The 15,621-nt window shown below is 37.3% G+C and overlaps 1 protein-coding gene across 16 annotated transcripts in view; it reads right to left on the reverse strand.

Moving 5' to 3' along the window:
- The window catches only part of LOC129801860 (protein MTSS 2), a 61,723-nt gene that overhangs the window by 30,470 nt on the left and 15,632 nt on the right, over positions 1–15,621 (reverse strand). For all 16 annotated transcript variants that reach the window (XM_055847234.1, XM_055847231.1, XM_055847243.1 and 13 more), the window contains exon 4: positions 1,191–1,906. In XM_055847234.1, the coding sequence (XP_055703209.1) occupies positions 1,191–1,906 (716 nt within the window). The remainder of the gene's footprint in view (positions 1–1,190; positions 1,907–15,621) is intronic.

Raw genomic sequence — 15,621 nt, forward strand, 5'->3', positions numbered from 1 at the left:
AAAATATAAGAACATTTTTTAATGTTAATTTTACACCTTTTTAAGTGTAAAATTAACATGAAAAAGGGTAGCTTTAACCCATAATACACCTTAAAAGGGTAATATTTACACCGTTTTCGGATCAATACGGAAGGGTAAAATTAACATTTCCGGAATGTTATTTTGACTGTTTCGGATTTCTCTCAGTGTTTGCACGATAAAGTTACAACACAGAGAAATCCGAAAAAGTTAAAATAACATTCCGGAAATGTTAATTTTACCCTGCAGTATTGATCCGAAATTGTTGTAAATATTACCCTTTTTAGGTGTATTAGGGGTGAAAGTTACCATTTTTCATGTTAATTTTACCCCTAATAAGGTGTAAAATTGACATTAAAAAATGTTGATATATTTTTACATCTCAAAAGTGTTAAATTTATGAGGAAAAAATGTTAATCGCACCCTCTTTTTTTCTCATTGAAGTAATATGACAATATTACTTCAATAGCAAGTATGCTAAGGTAACGGTGTCTTAGACGAGTTTTAGACTGCAGGTTTAGCCCAGTTCTCGAAGGTCCCAAAATCCTAAATAACAAACAATTCTATTGGTTTTTCAAGATTTACTAAATCATTAGCCCTCAAAATCAAAATCCTAAATTGATATTTTTTTAAAAATATTGCATGAAAAAAATAGAGAAGTTAAGCTATATGATTAAACCTTAGATTTGAAGCCCATAAAATGGTTACCGATAAGAACTTATTCACACTCCAAATTGTCAAAATTGCTGTTGTGGCATAAAACTCGAAAAGTATTATTTTAATCTGACTTCAGAAAATTTTCTATTAAATGTGAAACAAAATAAAGCGCAGGTTTATGTCGGTTAAATAGAAAGTTACGTTTAAGATGAAACATTTTGCACAAACTTAATGTTTTGGGATCAACAAAACAATTAAACTTTTTTTTTCGCACAAGATATTGTTAATTTCAATCTTAAACAGCTTTCATCAAAGATATCTTTAATCTAACATCCTCATTCACGTCCAACTCTGATGCCATATGTGAGATAAATTGAAAATTGCACATCGAACTTGACGGGAGGCTGCTGGAATGGGAAAAGTTATAGGGAGGACAAAGAAGCGCTAGAGAACTCGCACAATTGACTTTGGCAATAATAGAGAGTGCTGATTAATTGGGCAGAGAATATACTCACTTGCGATAGAGATCTTTGGTGTTGCGATCCCGCCGATCCGCTACTGTTGAGCGAATTTATTGAGCACACTGAACTCTTCCGGGAGCCCAGAGATGCTGAGCATCCGCCCTGAGAGCTATTTCCTCCTCCACTACTACTAGCTGCCCCTGGAGATTCTGGATAGAGATTCAGGGGAGATTTTGTGGCCAAGATAATTTCCTCTGAAGACTGGGGCAGAACACTTGGCTCCTTGGTGACATTGACAATGGCATCCATAGCCTCCTGGAGATGACTCAATTCATACATCACCTCATACTCCTCCTTCACCACGGGCTGGAGAAAATTAACAAATGTGCAATATCGTTCACGTTCCTCCACCATAGCCATCCGGAGGCTCTTCTTCTCAATCTCCTCCAGTTCAGCACGACGCTGTGTCATGTCGTGCAGTGAGGAGTTCACCAGGCTCTGCATCGTATCCGATTGACCTTTGCGTGCCTTTTTCTGTAGCCTCAGTGTGTCTGTTGAACGCTTCTTCAGCTCAGCTCGACACCTTTTGTATTCTTTGGTGTGATCCTTGTCAATTGTTGCCACCTGGCGCTTCCATTCTTCAATCTTCTCCTGCAACGGCGCTATCAGGCAATCCATGATGGCTGCCGTGAAGGTCTTCATCTTCGTCTCGACAGCTTTATGCCTCAGGCAGACACGCGTGAGCGCCGTGCCAATTTCCTTCGATCCACCTGGAGGCCAGAAAACAGAACAATCATCTCTAAGCACATTTCCTATTACCAAACCGCGTTTCCACCCAAATTGCCGCCAACACCTCAAACCCAATTCTCTCTTCATAATCCAGCATATGAGAGAGAGAGAGAAAGAAAGAAAAAAGCCCATCTAATGCCCAACTATTTTGAGATTCTGGGTCACTGATCTCTTGAATTGTAAAAAAAAGACTCAAAGAAATGAGGAAGACAAAAAAACTACACACATTACAGTGAAATCCCGACAAATTACAAACAACACGCTCAGTGATTTTCTTCATCATCATCATCATCTCTCTCTCTCTCTCTCTCTCTTTTTCTCTTCACCCACATTGTGTAAATGGGCTCAGAGAATCACTTCACCAAGGCTTCTTCATCATCGGGTCTTCTTGTTGCAAGAAAGCGCACCACTCACGTGTGTATTTGCCTCCCTCGTTGATTTAATCACACACAATTTTCTCTTTCAGACCTTCATCATCTGCACCGACTAATTGCAGACACTTTGCACGTCTGGAAGGCTTTTTAGGGGGTGAGTTATTGGGGACTGGAGGCAAAGAACACCCAACTTTCAAGCTTAAGATGGTTAAAACGTCTCTTTAACTTGATTATTTTATAGTAGAAAATGTATTCTTATTGCTTAGTAAATACAGTAGACTCTCTCTCAATTGGGCATTTGGGGCGAAATGTCATCCGGTTTATCGATAGATTTGGGCGTCAAAGCCTTTGTAAATTCCATAAAAAGCGCTCAATTATAAAAAATCATGATAAAATTGATTGTTGTTCATAATATACATGGACAAGATTATGGAACGCACTCGGGGGCGGAATGCGATTCGTATTGGGGATTTCAGGGTGAGCCATCTCCTCTATGCAGATGATTTGGTTCTTTTTGGATCTTCCGAAGAAGAGCTTCAGCGCACACTTGACCGATTTGTAAATGTTTGTGTCGAAACAGGTATGAAGGTGAACGACAAAAAGTCGGAGGTAATGGTGATTTCCCGACAATCTGTGAAATGCACTCTACATGTTAGTGGAGACTCATTGACACAGGTGGAGAAGTTCAAGTATCTCGGGGTGTTATTCACGAGTGATGGTAGGATGGAGGCAGAACTCTCGTCGCGAATCGGTCAGGCTTCTGCAGTAATGAGGGAGCTTGGCAGAAGCGTGTTGAGGAAGGTCGAGCTTAGTCGATCGGCTAAATTATCGGTTTTCAAAGCTGTGTTCATTCCTATTCTCACCTATGGTCATGAGATTTGGGTAATGACCGAAAGGGTAAGATCGCGAGTACAAGCTGCCGAGATGAGGTACCTTCGAGCGGTAAAGGGAATCACTCGTAGAGATCGAGTGAGGAATGTGGCCGTTCGTGAGGAACTAAGAGTCGAGGAGCTGCTTCTTCGGGTTGAGAGATCACAACTTCGATGGTATGGACATGTTCAACGCATGAATGAAGAAAGATTCCCCAGAAAAGCTATGCAAGCCATTGTGAGGAGACCTCGGCCTCGAGGCAGACCTAGGACAAGGTGGCTGAATCAAATTCAGAATCTTGCCTTGGAACGCCTCGGGATCGAACCCGAACATCTTCCTGAAGTGGCGGAGGACCGACAGGCGTGGGCTGCTAGATTGGATGTCATGGGCCCGCGACCCCAATAGGGATAAGCGGTTGAAAATGAATGATGATAAAATAGGAAGAACTAAAACAAATTTGAGCAAATTAACTTCATAATTAAACGTGAAAATTGTCAACAAAATTTTTCGCCCGATTGAGAAAAAGCCGATTGAGCGAGAGTCTACTGTATAATCTAGCTATGTATAAACCCAAAACTGCTTGTGTTTAAAATACAATTAGTAAAGTTTTAAAAATTAAATCTTCTACAAATTCTAAATCATTTGATCGAATTAGATCATATTGGGCGTTTTCAACAAGTCATTTTAAGAATTAAGTCTGCATTAAAGAGGATGAAGTTGAAAGAGAAATGGTAGTGTATATTTCTAATTGTTTCTGAAAATTGCAGTATAAAAGCCAAATGACAAAAAAATCAGTTTTATTGAATAACAAAAATGTGTATTGAAAATCTAAAAACAGATTTAGCAAATTCCAGTAATTTCAATAAAAATCTATAATATATATTTTTTTAATGAGCATTTGCATTTCTCAGTATGGTAATTCGATAAAATAAAATGCAGACAGCGTAAAAAGGCGGACAGCGAGGAAAGTCGAATCAAGTACAGTGGGACCTCGATAGAGTCAACTAATTATTTCTAGGCCTGTTGACTCCATTGGATTCGGTGACTCTATTGGAGTCCGAAAAAAATCAATTATAATGTGAAATTTTGATATAAATGGGTTTTATTTTATGTTTGTACTAGATAATTGATAACACGATAGTAGAATATTTTATTTAATTAATCCATAAATTCTACACCCTCTGGTTCATTAAAGTCGTAAGTTTGGGCAAAAGTTGGAGATAAAGGAATGATTTTACAGAATGTTTTTATTATTAGTAAGTACAGTGGACTCTCTCAAATTCAGGCATATAGGACCGAAATATCAGCCGAATTAAACAGAAATTCGGGCGACAAACTTTTTGAAATGCAACGATTTTTTATTCATGTGCATATAGATATTGAGTTTACACACTCATATATAACGTAAATTGCATGAAAATCCCTCAATAATGCAAAACTACATCAAAACCAAGTCAAACCATGCCAAATTTGAGCATATTTGATTCATTTGATAATCATAATCAAACTTGAAAATTGACAACAAACTTTTTTCAAATGTAACCGCTGCCCGAATTAAAAAGTAGCCCGATCTTATAAGAGCCGAATTAGCGAGAGTCTACTGTATCTGAAGTAAAAATTACTATCCATGTAATAATATTGAGGTCCATCGACGATGTTAAGATAAGGAAAAGGTGTTTTAAAGATTCCTTTTCTTACTTTGTATAAGAAGAGCTCCGGTAGATATTTAATTGTTGAAAATTCTGATGCAATTAACGTTATTAATTAGAATTTCTTTTAAAGTTTTATTGTATAAAAGAAGAGATTGATAGTTGTTCTTTTCGTTATGACATAACTATGGCTCTAAACTTTATCAAAAGAGCAATAAAACCAATTTTCCTCATTTTCTTCTTGTTCTGAAACATGGGCGCTAAATGGTTAGAGATATCTGCTTGGAGTCTTCAGATGACCCCCTAATAAGTCAACCTGGGGTTTATTATTATGTCCCTCATTTCCTCCCTACATCTCCCTTTCACCGCCAAAATGGTCTTTTTTGTGCTTACAGGAAAACACATAGCGATTGTACATTCGCTCTCTGACCGTCACAGGGTAAACATCTGGCTGATCACAGCGATACCGAGTTTTTAACTCTGCGATTGCGATTTTCCCTTTGTATCATATCATTGAATTGTTGCTATTGTATATATATTTTTTTTTATTCTTATTATTATTATTATTTTTTGGGTGATTTGGGGTATTTTGGGGTTTTTTTTTTGAGTATTTTGGGGAGTAAATTTGGTGTTGCCTCTTCGAGGTGCACTTTGAGACTGGTGATTTGTTTATGTAGTAGTAGATAGTGATAAGAGTGGGTACTGATAAGAGAGTTAAGTGGGAGAATTGAAAGTCGTGTGAGTACACACGCACTAGGTAGTATGGGTGAAGATGTGCAGCCAAAAGCACCAGATCCCAATGGAGGGGGTATGGATGAAGAGATGTGTGGAGAATCTGCACGAGAGAGTGGAAATGCGACAGTAGGGAATGCTATAAGTGGGGATCAAATCAAGCTGGGAAGAGTGAGAAAATATGGTGATAAAGCACAAGGGCCATATATCGTATACTTAAGAGCGAAAGAGAGACACTCATTGAACGTCCCCAAAGTTGCCGCGGATCTGTTTAAGAGATATCCTACTATTGATACTGTAGATCCTGTCAATAGGGACAAACTTAAAATTACGGTTAAAAATAAGATGGAAGCTAATAATCTGGCAGAAAACAAGGAACTCGGCGAGAAGTTTTTTGTTTATATACCAGCTAAAGATGCAGAAGTTAGTGGTAGGATACTTTTGAACGATTGTGCGGAGATCTATCAGATCATGAGCGCAGGATATGGCATTCTGAATGGACAGTCTGAAAAGATCAAAATTATTGAGGTATCGCGACTAGCAAAGAAGATTGAAGACAATGGAGCTGCGAAAACTGAGCGTACACCCTTTGTCAGGGTCATATTTGAAGGTATAGTGCTACCTGATTATCTGATTTTGAACAAACTTAGAATTCCGGTTAAGCCTTATGCACCTAGGGTTATGCAATGTAAGAGGTGTTTCAGACTAGGACATTCTGAGTCACATTGTGGTAATCGGAAAAGGTGTGAAAGATGTGGCCTTATACATGAGGATAGCAAATCCAGCTTAGCTTGTCGAGAGGAGGCGTATAATTGCCCAAATTGCAGAATGATGTATAGAGGGAAGGATCATTTATGTCCAAAGATTGATGAAATAAAAGATCGTGCTGTCGAGAAAGTTCTGGCTAAAAGAGAGGAAGCGAGGGTGCCTGGTTCGAATCTAATTAAAGCTCCTCCATTTAAGAAAATTCGTGACGCGAAGGAGAATGGAAACGCCAAAGTCAAATTTGATCAGAATTTTCCTCCTTTAACGACTCGCAATCGTTATAAAGTGTTATTTCCAGGAGATGAGGATATTCTGAGCATATCATCGGTGCAAGATAGTGAGCCTAAAGAGGGAAACTATAGTGGGAGGGTATTGAAGAGAAAAAATAGCGGAAACCTTCAACAAGAGAACGATAGCGTTTGGTTTAAATGGGCAGAAGAACACGATAAAGCTCAAAGCAGGAAGAACCCGAGAACCAGTAGCCCTACCAATACGCCCATTGCGAAACAACAGACCTTCGCACATCAAAAAACTGCTCAGGACACCAACAGCTTACCATTAGGGTTTGACTGGAAACAAATAGTTATTTGGGTGTTAGAGAAACTGGGACTAAGCAAGGAGATATTAAGCATGGTGGTGGAAGTTGTATTTCCTTTGATTGAGAAAGTGTGGCCTAAGCTATTTAGTTCAATGTTGAATCATCATGGACAATGAGAGTACTATGTCTTTTAGAATTCTGCAATGGAATGTGAATGGAGTTAGATCAAAACTTCAGGATCTCATTATTTTGTGTGAACGAGAAAAAATTGATGTGTTACTTTTGCAGGAGACAAAAATTACACCAAGGTGTCATCTGAGAATCCCTGGCTATAAAATTTTTAGAAATGATAGAACAAATAGTGGAGGTGGTGTGCTGATAGGAGTTAGAAGTTCCATTCCTGCAACCCATATGAATATTACTGACACAGAAAGCAGTACTAGTGAGATAGTAGGAGCAAAAATTTGCTGGCAAAGAAGGAATTTTGAAGTTCTATCCGTGTATATCTCAAACACATCACATATAAGGTCGGACGAGCTAGACCGTATGGTCAGTGGGGAGGTAGACAGCGTATTTATTGGCGGAGACTTTAACGCTCATTCTAATCTCTGGGGTTCCGATGTCACTAACTCTAGAGGTAATACTCTTCAAAATTGGATTGAGGCTAAAAATCTGGTTGTTCTGAATGATGGAAGGCATACTCGATTAGCTTGTCCGCCCAATTCGAGTAGCGCTATAGATGTCACCATGGTATCACCGAATACAGCCCTATCCTGGAGTTGGAATCTTTTGGAAGAGCCACTCGGAAGTGATCATATTCCGATTATTGCCTCATTTCTCAGTTGTACTCAGAGTTTGGAGAGTGAACAACACCAATCCCCAGATCAACTTGTTAGAGATGCGCGGACTGATTGGGGGAAATATCGGCACAAGGTCAAGGAATTTGTTAGAAATCTCTCGACAGTAAATATGTCTGGAGCACAAAAACTTGAAAAGCTCGTGCAGGGTCTTTGGGAAGCGGCAATTGCATCTCAAAGATTGAGTGCTACGAGTAGGAATGTGCACCACGGAAGTTCGAATCTTCAAAGAGATAAATTGTGGTTTGATTCGGAGTGTGTGGATGTGTGGGAAGAAAGAAGGGTCATATTTAGACTGTTCAGGAATACAGGAACTAGAGAAAATTTCCTTGCGTATAAGCAGGCAGATGCAAGAGCAAAAAGATTATTTCGCCAAAAAAGAATTGACTGTTGGAGGGATAGGTGTGAAAGCTTTTCCAGCTCTACTTCGCTTGCCGAACTTTGGAACATGGCTAAGGCTTTTCGTGGAAGGGAAAGAAGGCAACATTCAACCATGAATGAGAAAGTATTAGAAGAATTTGCAAATAAACTGGCCCCAACATTTGTTAATAAATCTTACCATGACAATGACATTAATGAACATGACCTAAATACTGAGTGGCGAAGATTTTCGAGTCACGAACTCAATACCGCAATAAAGGAACTCAAGAATAAAGCAGCGGGGGCTGATAGAATAAGAGCTAGCCTTTTGAAAAATATCCCAACCGAAGCAAAAACACTGCTCTTAGAGATATTTAATAGTTTTTTAGAGTCAAATATAATTCCTGATTCATGGTTAGTGTCAAAGGTCATAGCTATAAAGAAACCTGGTAAAGATGGCTCACACTGTGATCACTACAGACCTATCTGCCTGCTTTCCATAGTCCGCAAACTTTTCGAAAAACTACTTTTGAGTAGACTAGATCGTTGGGCCAAACAGGAAGATTTGATCCCAAAATCACAAATGGGTTTTAAAAGTGGCGTGGGCACCCAAAACTGCTTAGTGAAGCTACACACGCAGATCCAATATGCTTGGAGTAAAAAGAAAATGCTGGGATGTGCGTTTCTTGATGTAAAATCAGCGTACGATAACGTCTTAGTGGATATACTCTGCAGAGATCTCGTGTTACATGGGCTTCCTTTGAAAATTGGGCTTCTGATTAGTCGCCTGCTTACAGAAAGAAGGCTACAATTCTATCAAAATAACAGGGTGCAAATCGTTCGCACAGGATTTAGAGGACTACCTCAAGGATCGGTGCTGTCACCCCTATGTTACAACCTCTATGTACGGGAGCTCGAATCTGTGATACCTGATGACTGCTTTATTTTACAATATGCGGACGATATAGCCGTAGGTGTAGTCCATGCTGATCCCAGTGTGATTGAAAATTCTTTATCCAGAGCATGCTCAGCGGTACAGGATTTCTTGGAAACTAAAGGCCTGAACTTGTCTATTCAAAAATCAGCTTTTGTGCTTTTCACTCGAAAGCACAATCCTCCGGTTATCAGAGTGGAGTGGAACGATGGGGTACTGCAAGGTGTCACATCATACAAATACCTTGGTGTAATATTTGATTGCAAATGTTTGTGGGCAGCCCATATAAGAAGTATTACAGCATCATGCAGTAAAAGGATTAACTTCTTAAGAGCAGTATGTGGTCAAAGGTGGGGAGCTGACCCGGCGGTCTTAAGAACTATATACGTTACAACCATCAGATCTGTGCTTGAATATGGATGCCTGGTGTTTAGAACGGCAGCCAAGGGACATATGATAAAACTCTATCGAATCCAGTGGCGTTGTTTACGTATATGTTTAGGATTAATGAAGTCAACACACACAATGACAGTGGAGGTTTTGGCGGGTATTTGTCCATTGGAGCTGCGTTTTATTTTACTTGGCGAAAGATTTTTAATAAAGGCTGCGGTGCGTCAACCAGATCTGTGGGAAGACCTCAGACAACTCCAAGAAACAGGATCACGGTACACATTATCCCATATAGTAGGGGCTTTGGACGAAATAGGGTGGAGCCCTACGCATGGTTCCGAGAACTTGCATAGCGTTTTCCATGAGAGGATTAATGCAGTGGTAAGTATATCTGTGTGGGAGCAGCTAAGAGGCTTCCCCAAGGATATGTGGAGTACTGTGGCCAGTTCTTTTGTTTTCGAAATGCTTCATAATGAGAATTTAGTAGCAGCCCGTGTGATATACACTGATGGCTCTAAATCACAGCAAGGTGTTGGTGTGGGAATTTGGGACGTCACAACCAGATCACAGGACTGTATCGCTTTGAATTATAATGCATCTAATTTTACTGCAGAATTAACAGCAATTAAAATGGCCCTCAGATTTGCTATTGAACACCCTACAGAACACGAGCAGATTTGCATACTGTCAGATTCATTGTCCAGCATTTTATCAATAAAACACTATAATGGCAAGAATGTTGGTGGCTTACTGCATCAGGAAATTGCTGGGTTAATTGAAGATCTTAGGCAGTGGGAAAAATCTGTGAGCATTTGCTGGGTACCATCGCATGTAGGAGTGATTGGTAACGATATGGCAGACGAAGCAGCGAGACAAGGAGCATGTTCCTCAGTAGTCCAAGATGAAATGACTAGAACAGAAGATTGGTTCACCATTGCTAAATGGGAGTGTGTAAGTCAATGGAAAGTGGCGTGGCACGTGGACGAACTCGGCAGATATTGTCATTCAATCTTACCAGAGTGTAATGTACAACCATGGTTTGCGGGACTAGGTAAACTGAATAGAGAGACCATTGTTATAGTAAGTCGACTGATTTCGAACCATGTAGGATTAAGAGTACATTTACACAGGATAAATATAGCTGATCATCCATTATGTGAGCGCTGTAATGAATATGAGGACAGTCATCATGTCCTCTTCAGGTGTCCGCGATTTGTGGTTGGCAGAGAAGAGCTTGTGGCCTCATGCAGTGCTATATCCCCTAGCCTTCAGGTTAGGGACATATTAGCACTGTGTCTCGAGCGCAGGCTCACTGGACCTTTAATTATGATAGCCAGATTTGTCAAGAGAAATGGCATCCAAATATAGTACTTCTAGGAATCCTGGCAGTATCACTCCTATGAGTGTTTTAAAGTGTATAGTACAGATTTATGTTATTTATGTATTTATTTTTATGTAAGTGATTGCGAGTTAGTGACAATGTTCGACCAGGTAGGTTTTCGGTCATGATAGGCCAAGAGCCTGAGACCTAATTAGAGAGGGATGGGTGGGGATATAGAAAAAAAAAAAAAGGAAAACACATCATACCTGACCATATGGTTTAATCAAGAAATCTTAAGACAAGAGAATTTTCAATCGGTCAAAACGCTAAAATCACTAAAAGAAAATTATTTTGTCGAAAATTGACTACACGGTTAATATACGAATTTTATCATAATATTGTTTTTCTTGTTTTAAAAACGTTACATTGATACACCAAAAGACTGATTTTAATTTCGAAAAAGTCATACAATATTATTAGTTCAATAATAATGGAAAAGTTGACTCCAACGTCGGAGTCAATATGGGTCCAAGTTGACTATCGGATTCCGTAGAGTAAAAAAATTACTCTTGACTCTATTGGAGATTGACTCTATCGGGGGTTGACTCTATCGAGGTCCCACTGTAGTTCAGAATGACAGACAATTCCTTTAAAACTTGATAAAATATCAATTGAATATTTTAATTTTCCATCGAAAGGTTATTCAGGATGCCCGTGAAAGGGGCTCACAGCATTCTCCAAATTCCAAAGTTCACTTTATCTGACAAAATGATTTGTAAAAATCTGGTGAAAGACAGATAGTAGAATTTGCAGGACTCCCAAAAGAAGTGGAAAGGAATCTGACTTATTGAGTATAGAAATCTTCTCATAAAGGTGTATTTTATAAAGATACAATTTTTTTTGGAAGGTATGCAGCTCCTGTATAAAGATTGAAACTTCAGAACATTTTACTGAAAGGATATCCAGAGAGTTATTGATACTTGAAGATCCCCAGACGTCACCCGGAAATAAAGGAAGAGAATGGCAGGAAGCGGAGCCTCAAGTGGGTCAGTGGATAGAGTAGTGGCTCTATGACTGTGAGGTCTCGGGTTCGAAGCTGAGCAGCAGCAGAAAAAGATTTCTCATGCCATATCGGCTTTGAATTCGTTCAGTGAATAAACGAGTTTCGTCGACAGAAAAGTGGTACAGTAGAGTCTCTCAAATCTGAATCTCTCAAATTCGAACGCCGTTTGGATTCAAAATGTCAATTGTGAGGTTATGTTACAAAGTTCGTATTCTTGGTGAATGAAAATCACATTTATGTGCTTCTTCCTGTAAGTTTACATACATTATAATCGTATAAAATGAAAAGAAAATATGTTACCACTAAAACTTGCGAGAAAGTACGAGAATTTGATTCAAAGTGCAATTTAATCTCACACAAATTTCGTTAGTTTTGAAAAAATCGTTCGAATTTGGGAGGTGAGAAATGTCAAAAGTACCCCCCGAGCGTTAGAGTTTGGGAGACTCTACTGTACTTCAGTCGATACAAATATTCGCTGTCACTGATCCCAAACACACACCAAGAAGGGATGCTGTGATATATAGTAGCGGCACTGAATGCCCACAAAACTGCGATATAGAGCGACTACCCGTATTGGGGGATAAGATAGAATAGGTGTGGGGAAGCATAAGGGGCCCAATTGTGGCCTGGATGCATCGGTAATCCGAAATGGAGAACTGACTCCTGGCAAAATCTTATGGCATAAAGCGTGATAATCTCAGTTTAAACTACTATTGCACAGGAAAATGTCCCACAAAATTTATCTTCTAATGTTCAAAGATATTTTTCTATGTCTTTCCAAGTGCTCTGATCCACCTCTTTGAAAAATCTATTGATGTCTTATAAAGCGGCATGTTTTTTATTATTTGGTTCCACTTTTAAATTAAAAAAAAAAAATAAATGTATAAAAGAAAAAAAACAATAATCTAGTTTAAAATGCATTTAAATTTGAAGTTTTTTAAAGTGAACGCCTTTTAAAATTTGGCCCAAATCTGTAACCAAATGAAGTTCATTATCTCCTGTATTTAGGCAAAAATATCCGAAAAAGCACCTACATATCATTTCAATAAAAGCGAAGGTACTCGAGAAAATTTTTATTTAAAAAATTAATAGAATTAGGGTAACTGTACCAAATAAGCGCTAGTCTTAAGTTTGAAATGTAGTAATATTTTTTAATACAAATTGATTTTTTTGTTACTTCAGGAGTATTGCTTCTAAATTTGTAGTACATAGTTTATGGTTTTTTTTCCAAAGTTTTAAATTATTATTTTTAAATAATTTTAAAATGAATAGAATTAGAGCTAGCTTTGGAAAATATTTCGGCCACCTTATAGTTCCTTGCCATTCCGGAATTGCTTCCAAAATCTTTTTCACTTAATTTTTTGAAATTTGAGAAACAAAAGAAATGGCCAAAAATGCCAGCTGGCCGAAATTTGGTACAGTTACCCTATGTACCGTATGTACATTTATAAATCCTGATGAACAATGAAAGTCGAAGTTTCAGGTGAAAACTACATATTATATATAACAAATCGGTCAGCGATGAGCTGAGATAAGCTTATACTAGATGAGTTTTTTTTACAAATTCAGAATGCGTGCAAATTCGATTATAAGTTGAATTTTGGGGACAAAAAATACTACCAAACAAAGTGACCTCGATAGTCGAAATGGATAAAAATGTTGATGGTTTCGACCTTTTTATCAATTTGTTATCTGTTTCTGTGATACACATAAAAATAGAGCATTGCTCGTTTGATGTCGTATTTTGGTGCTGTATCATTGGCTCTTTAAGAAGTGTTAAACTTTCTTTCCTTTTTCTTTGAAAGGCTACATACGAGTTGTACGTAATGAAACCTTCGAAAAAGTACTTTTAAGAATGTAATAATTTCTTTATGTAGACTAGACTAACCAAGAATATTTTATGTTATTCCAAAATCTTAGGATTTTAGGGTAATGGCGCCGCCAAGCGTTACGCTGCAATTAATGACACCTTGAATAAATAAGTGTTCTTTTCAATATTTTAAGCATTTGATAATTGCAGAACCTAAATACCTATTTAATCATATTGTGTACTACGATTCTTAGGACCTGAAATAATAAAGTAAATCACCATCTCATTTAAGATGGCATTAAAATGTACAAGGGCGTAGCTAGAATTTTAGTAACAGGGGAGCTAAATCATTTTTCAGAAACCATTTTTCGAACGCGAAGAACAAGAGTTTTCTCGAAAAACAGCAAAAAGTAGTTTTATGAATTTGAGCTTATTAAAAAAAACCAATGAAATCCTTATTAGTACCTTTAGGAAAAACCAATCCATTAGGAAATTGTTTTTTTAGAGAAGTTCTGTTTTTATTATTCCTTTTCCGCACCGACTTTAACGACTTTTCATTGAAGAAAATGGCGGGAAATTAATCAAAAAGTAATGGAAAATGCTCTTTACAAATCTCAAACTTTTTTTTAAGTTTCTTTGAAAAATTCAATGCTAATCATATTTTTATTATTATTTGGGGCTTGATGTAAAAAGCTCCTAGCTAGAGATTCCTTAACAGCTCTTCCAAGACGACATTGTACTTTCTTTGAGAAAAATCGATCAAAAATGTCCCCTAAGTTCTCTTTAAAACCAATATTGAAGATTTAAAAAATTAGATCTTTTGCAAAGTTTTTTAAACAAGTTACCATAAATCGATTTTTAGTTCAAATTAAATAATATTGGGCTTTATGGAAGGCTTCATAAGGTCCAAAAAAGACATTTCCAAGCAGTGAAAGCGACGGGTGCAAATGTTCTTCACGTGTTCTTGTATTATTTTTGGATTTATACGTTTTTTTTTTTAATTTTTTGAATATAGTGTAGGAGGAGGTTTCTCTCGTAAATTATATTTTCAAAATTGTTGCGTATTATTATTAACTTTCTTAGCCATTTAGTTTCTCACTGAGAAAAAAATGGGGATGCGATTAACTTTTTTTCCTCATAACTTTAACACTTTTTAGGTGTAAAAATATATAAACATATTGTGATGTTAATTTTACACCTTTTAAGGGTAAAATTAACACGAAAAAGGGTAACTTTAACCCCCAATACACCTAAAAAGCATAATATTTACACCGATTTTGGATCAACACTGCAGGGTAAAATTAACATTTCCGGAATGTTATTTTAACTTTTTCGGATTTCTCTCAGTGTATTGATAAATTTACAAAATTCCCCTACAAACTATAAACAACGATAAAGTTCAGAAGTTTAATGATTCAAAAAAAAACTTAGCAATTGTCATACCCTTGAACCTCTTGACTCTGTATATGTAATATAATCCTGAATCAAAATAATTCAAAACTAGAACAAAAATGTTTAATATTATTTTGTCTTCCATTCTCTTGAAAAATTGCAGTTCTTTAAATATTTACTAATCGTAAATTTTAGTTTATTTGAAAAACATCGCCTCAATAAGAAACACATAATTTGCAGACAGATGAAAATTATTGAACGATACAAAAATTGGAACCATGCTGCTTTAGCGTTATTCCCACCATTAACATAATTAAGAAGAACTCCTCAATCTTTGGATTTGTATAAAAAAAAAATCTTGATTTTGTCTGTGAAATACAGCTCTAAGATGAATTTATTATAAAGCTACCTAATAAAATAGCCAGCTTTAACCACAGTCATCAAAATCATTAACTTAAAGAATAGGTACTACTGGTTTTCTTAACATTTTCCCATTGACTAAACGATTACGAAACTTCCTGTGAATATTTTACCTTGAAGAAGCCAAATTCCCAAATCTCCGTGAATGGTTAAAAAAGTATCATTTCCTCTTCAGCAATTCTTTCTATACCCAAAAGACATTCCATCAACAAAAAAAAAAT

The sequence above is a fragment of the Phlebotomus papatasi genome, chromosome 2 (assembly GCF_024763615.1).
Source record: "Phlebotomus papatasi isolate M1 chromosome 2, Ppap_2.1, whole genome shotgun sequence".
Taxonomy (NCBI): Eukaryota; Metazoa; Arthropoda; class Insecta; order Diptera; family Psychodidae; genus Phlebotomus; species Phlebotomus papatasi.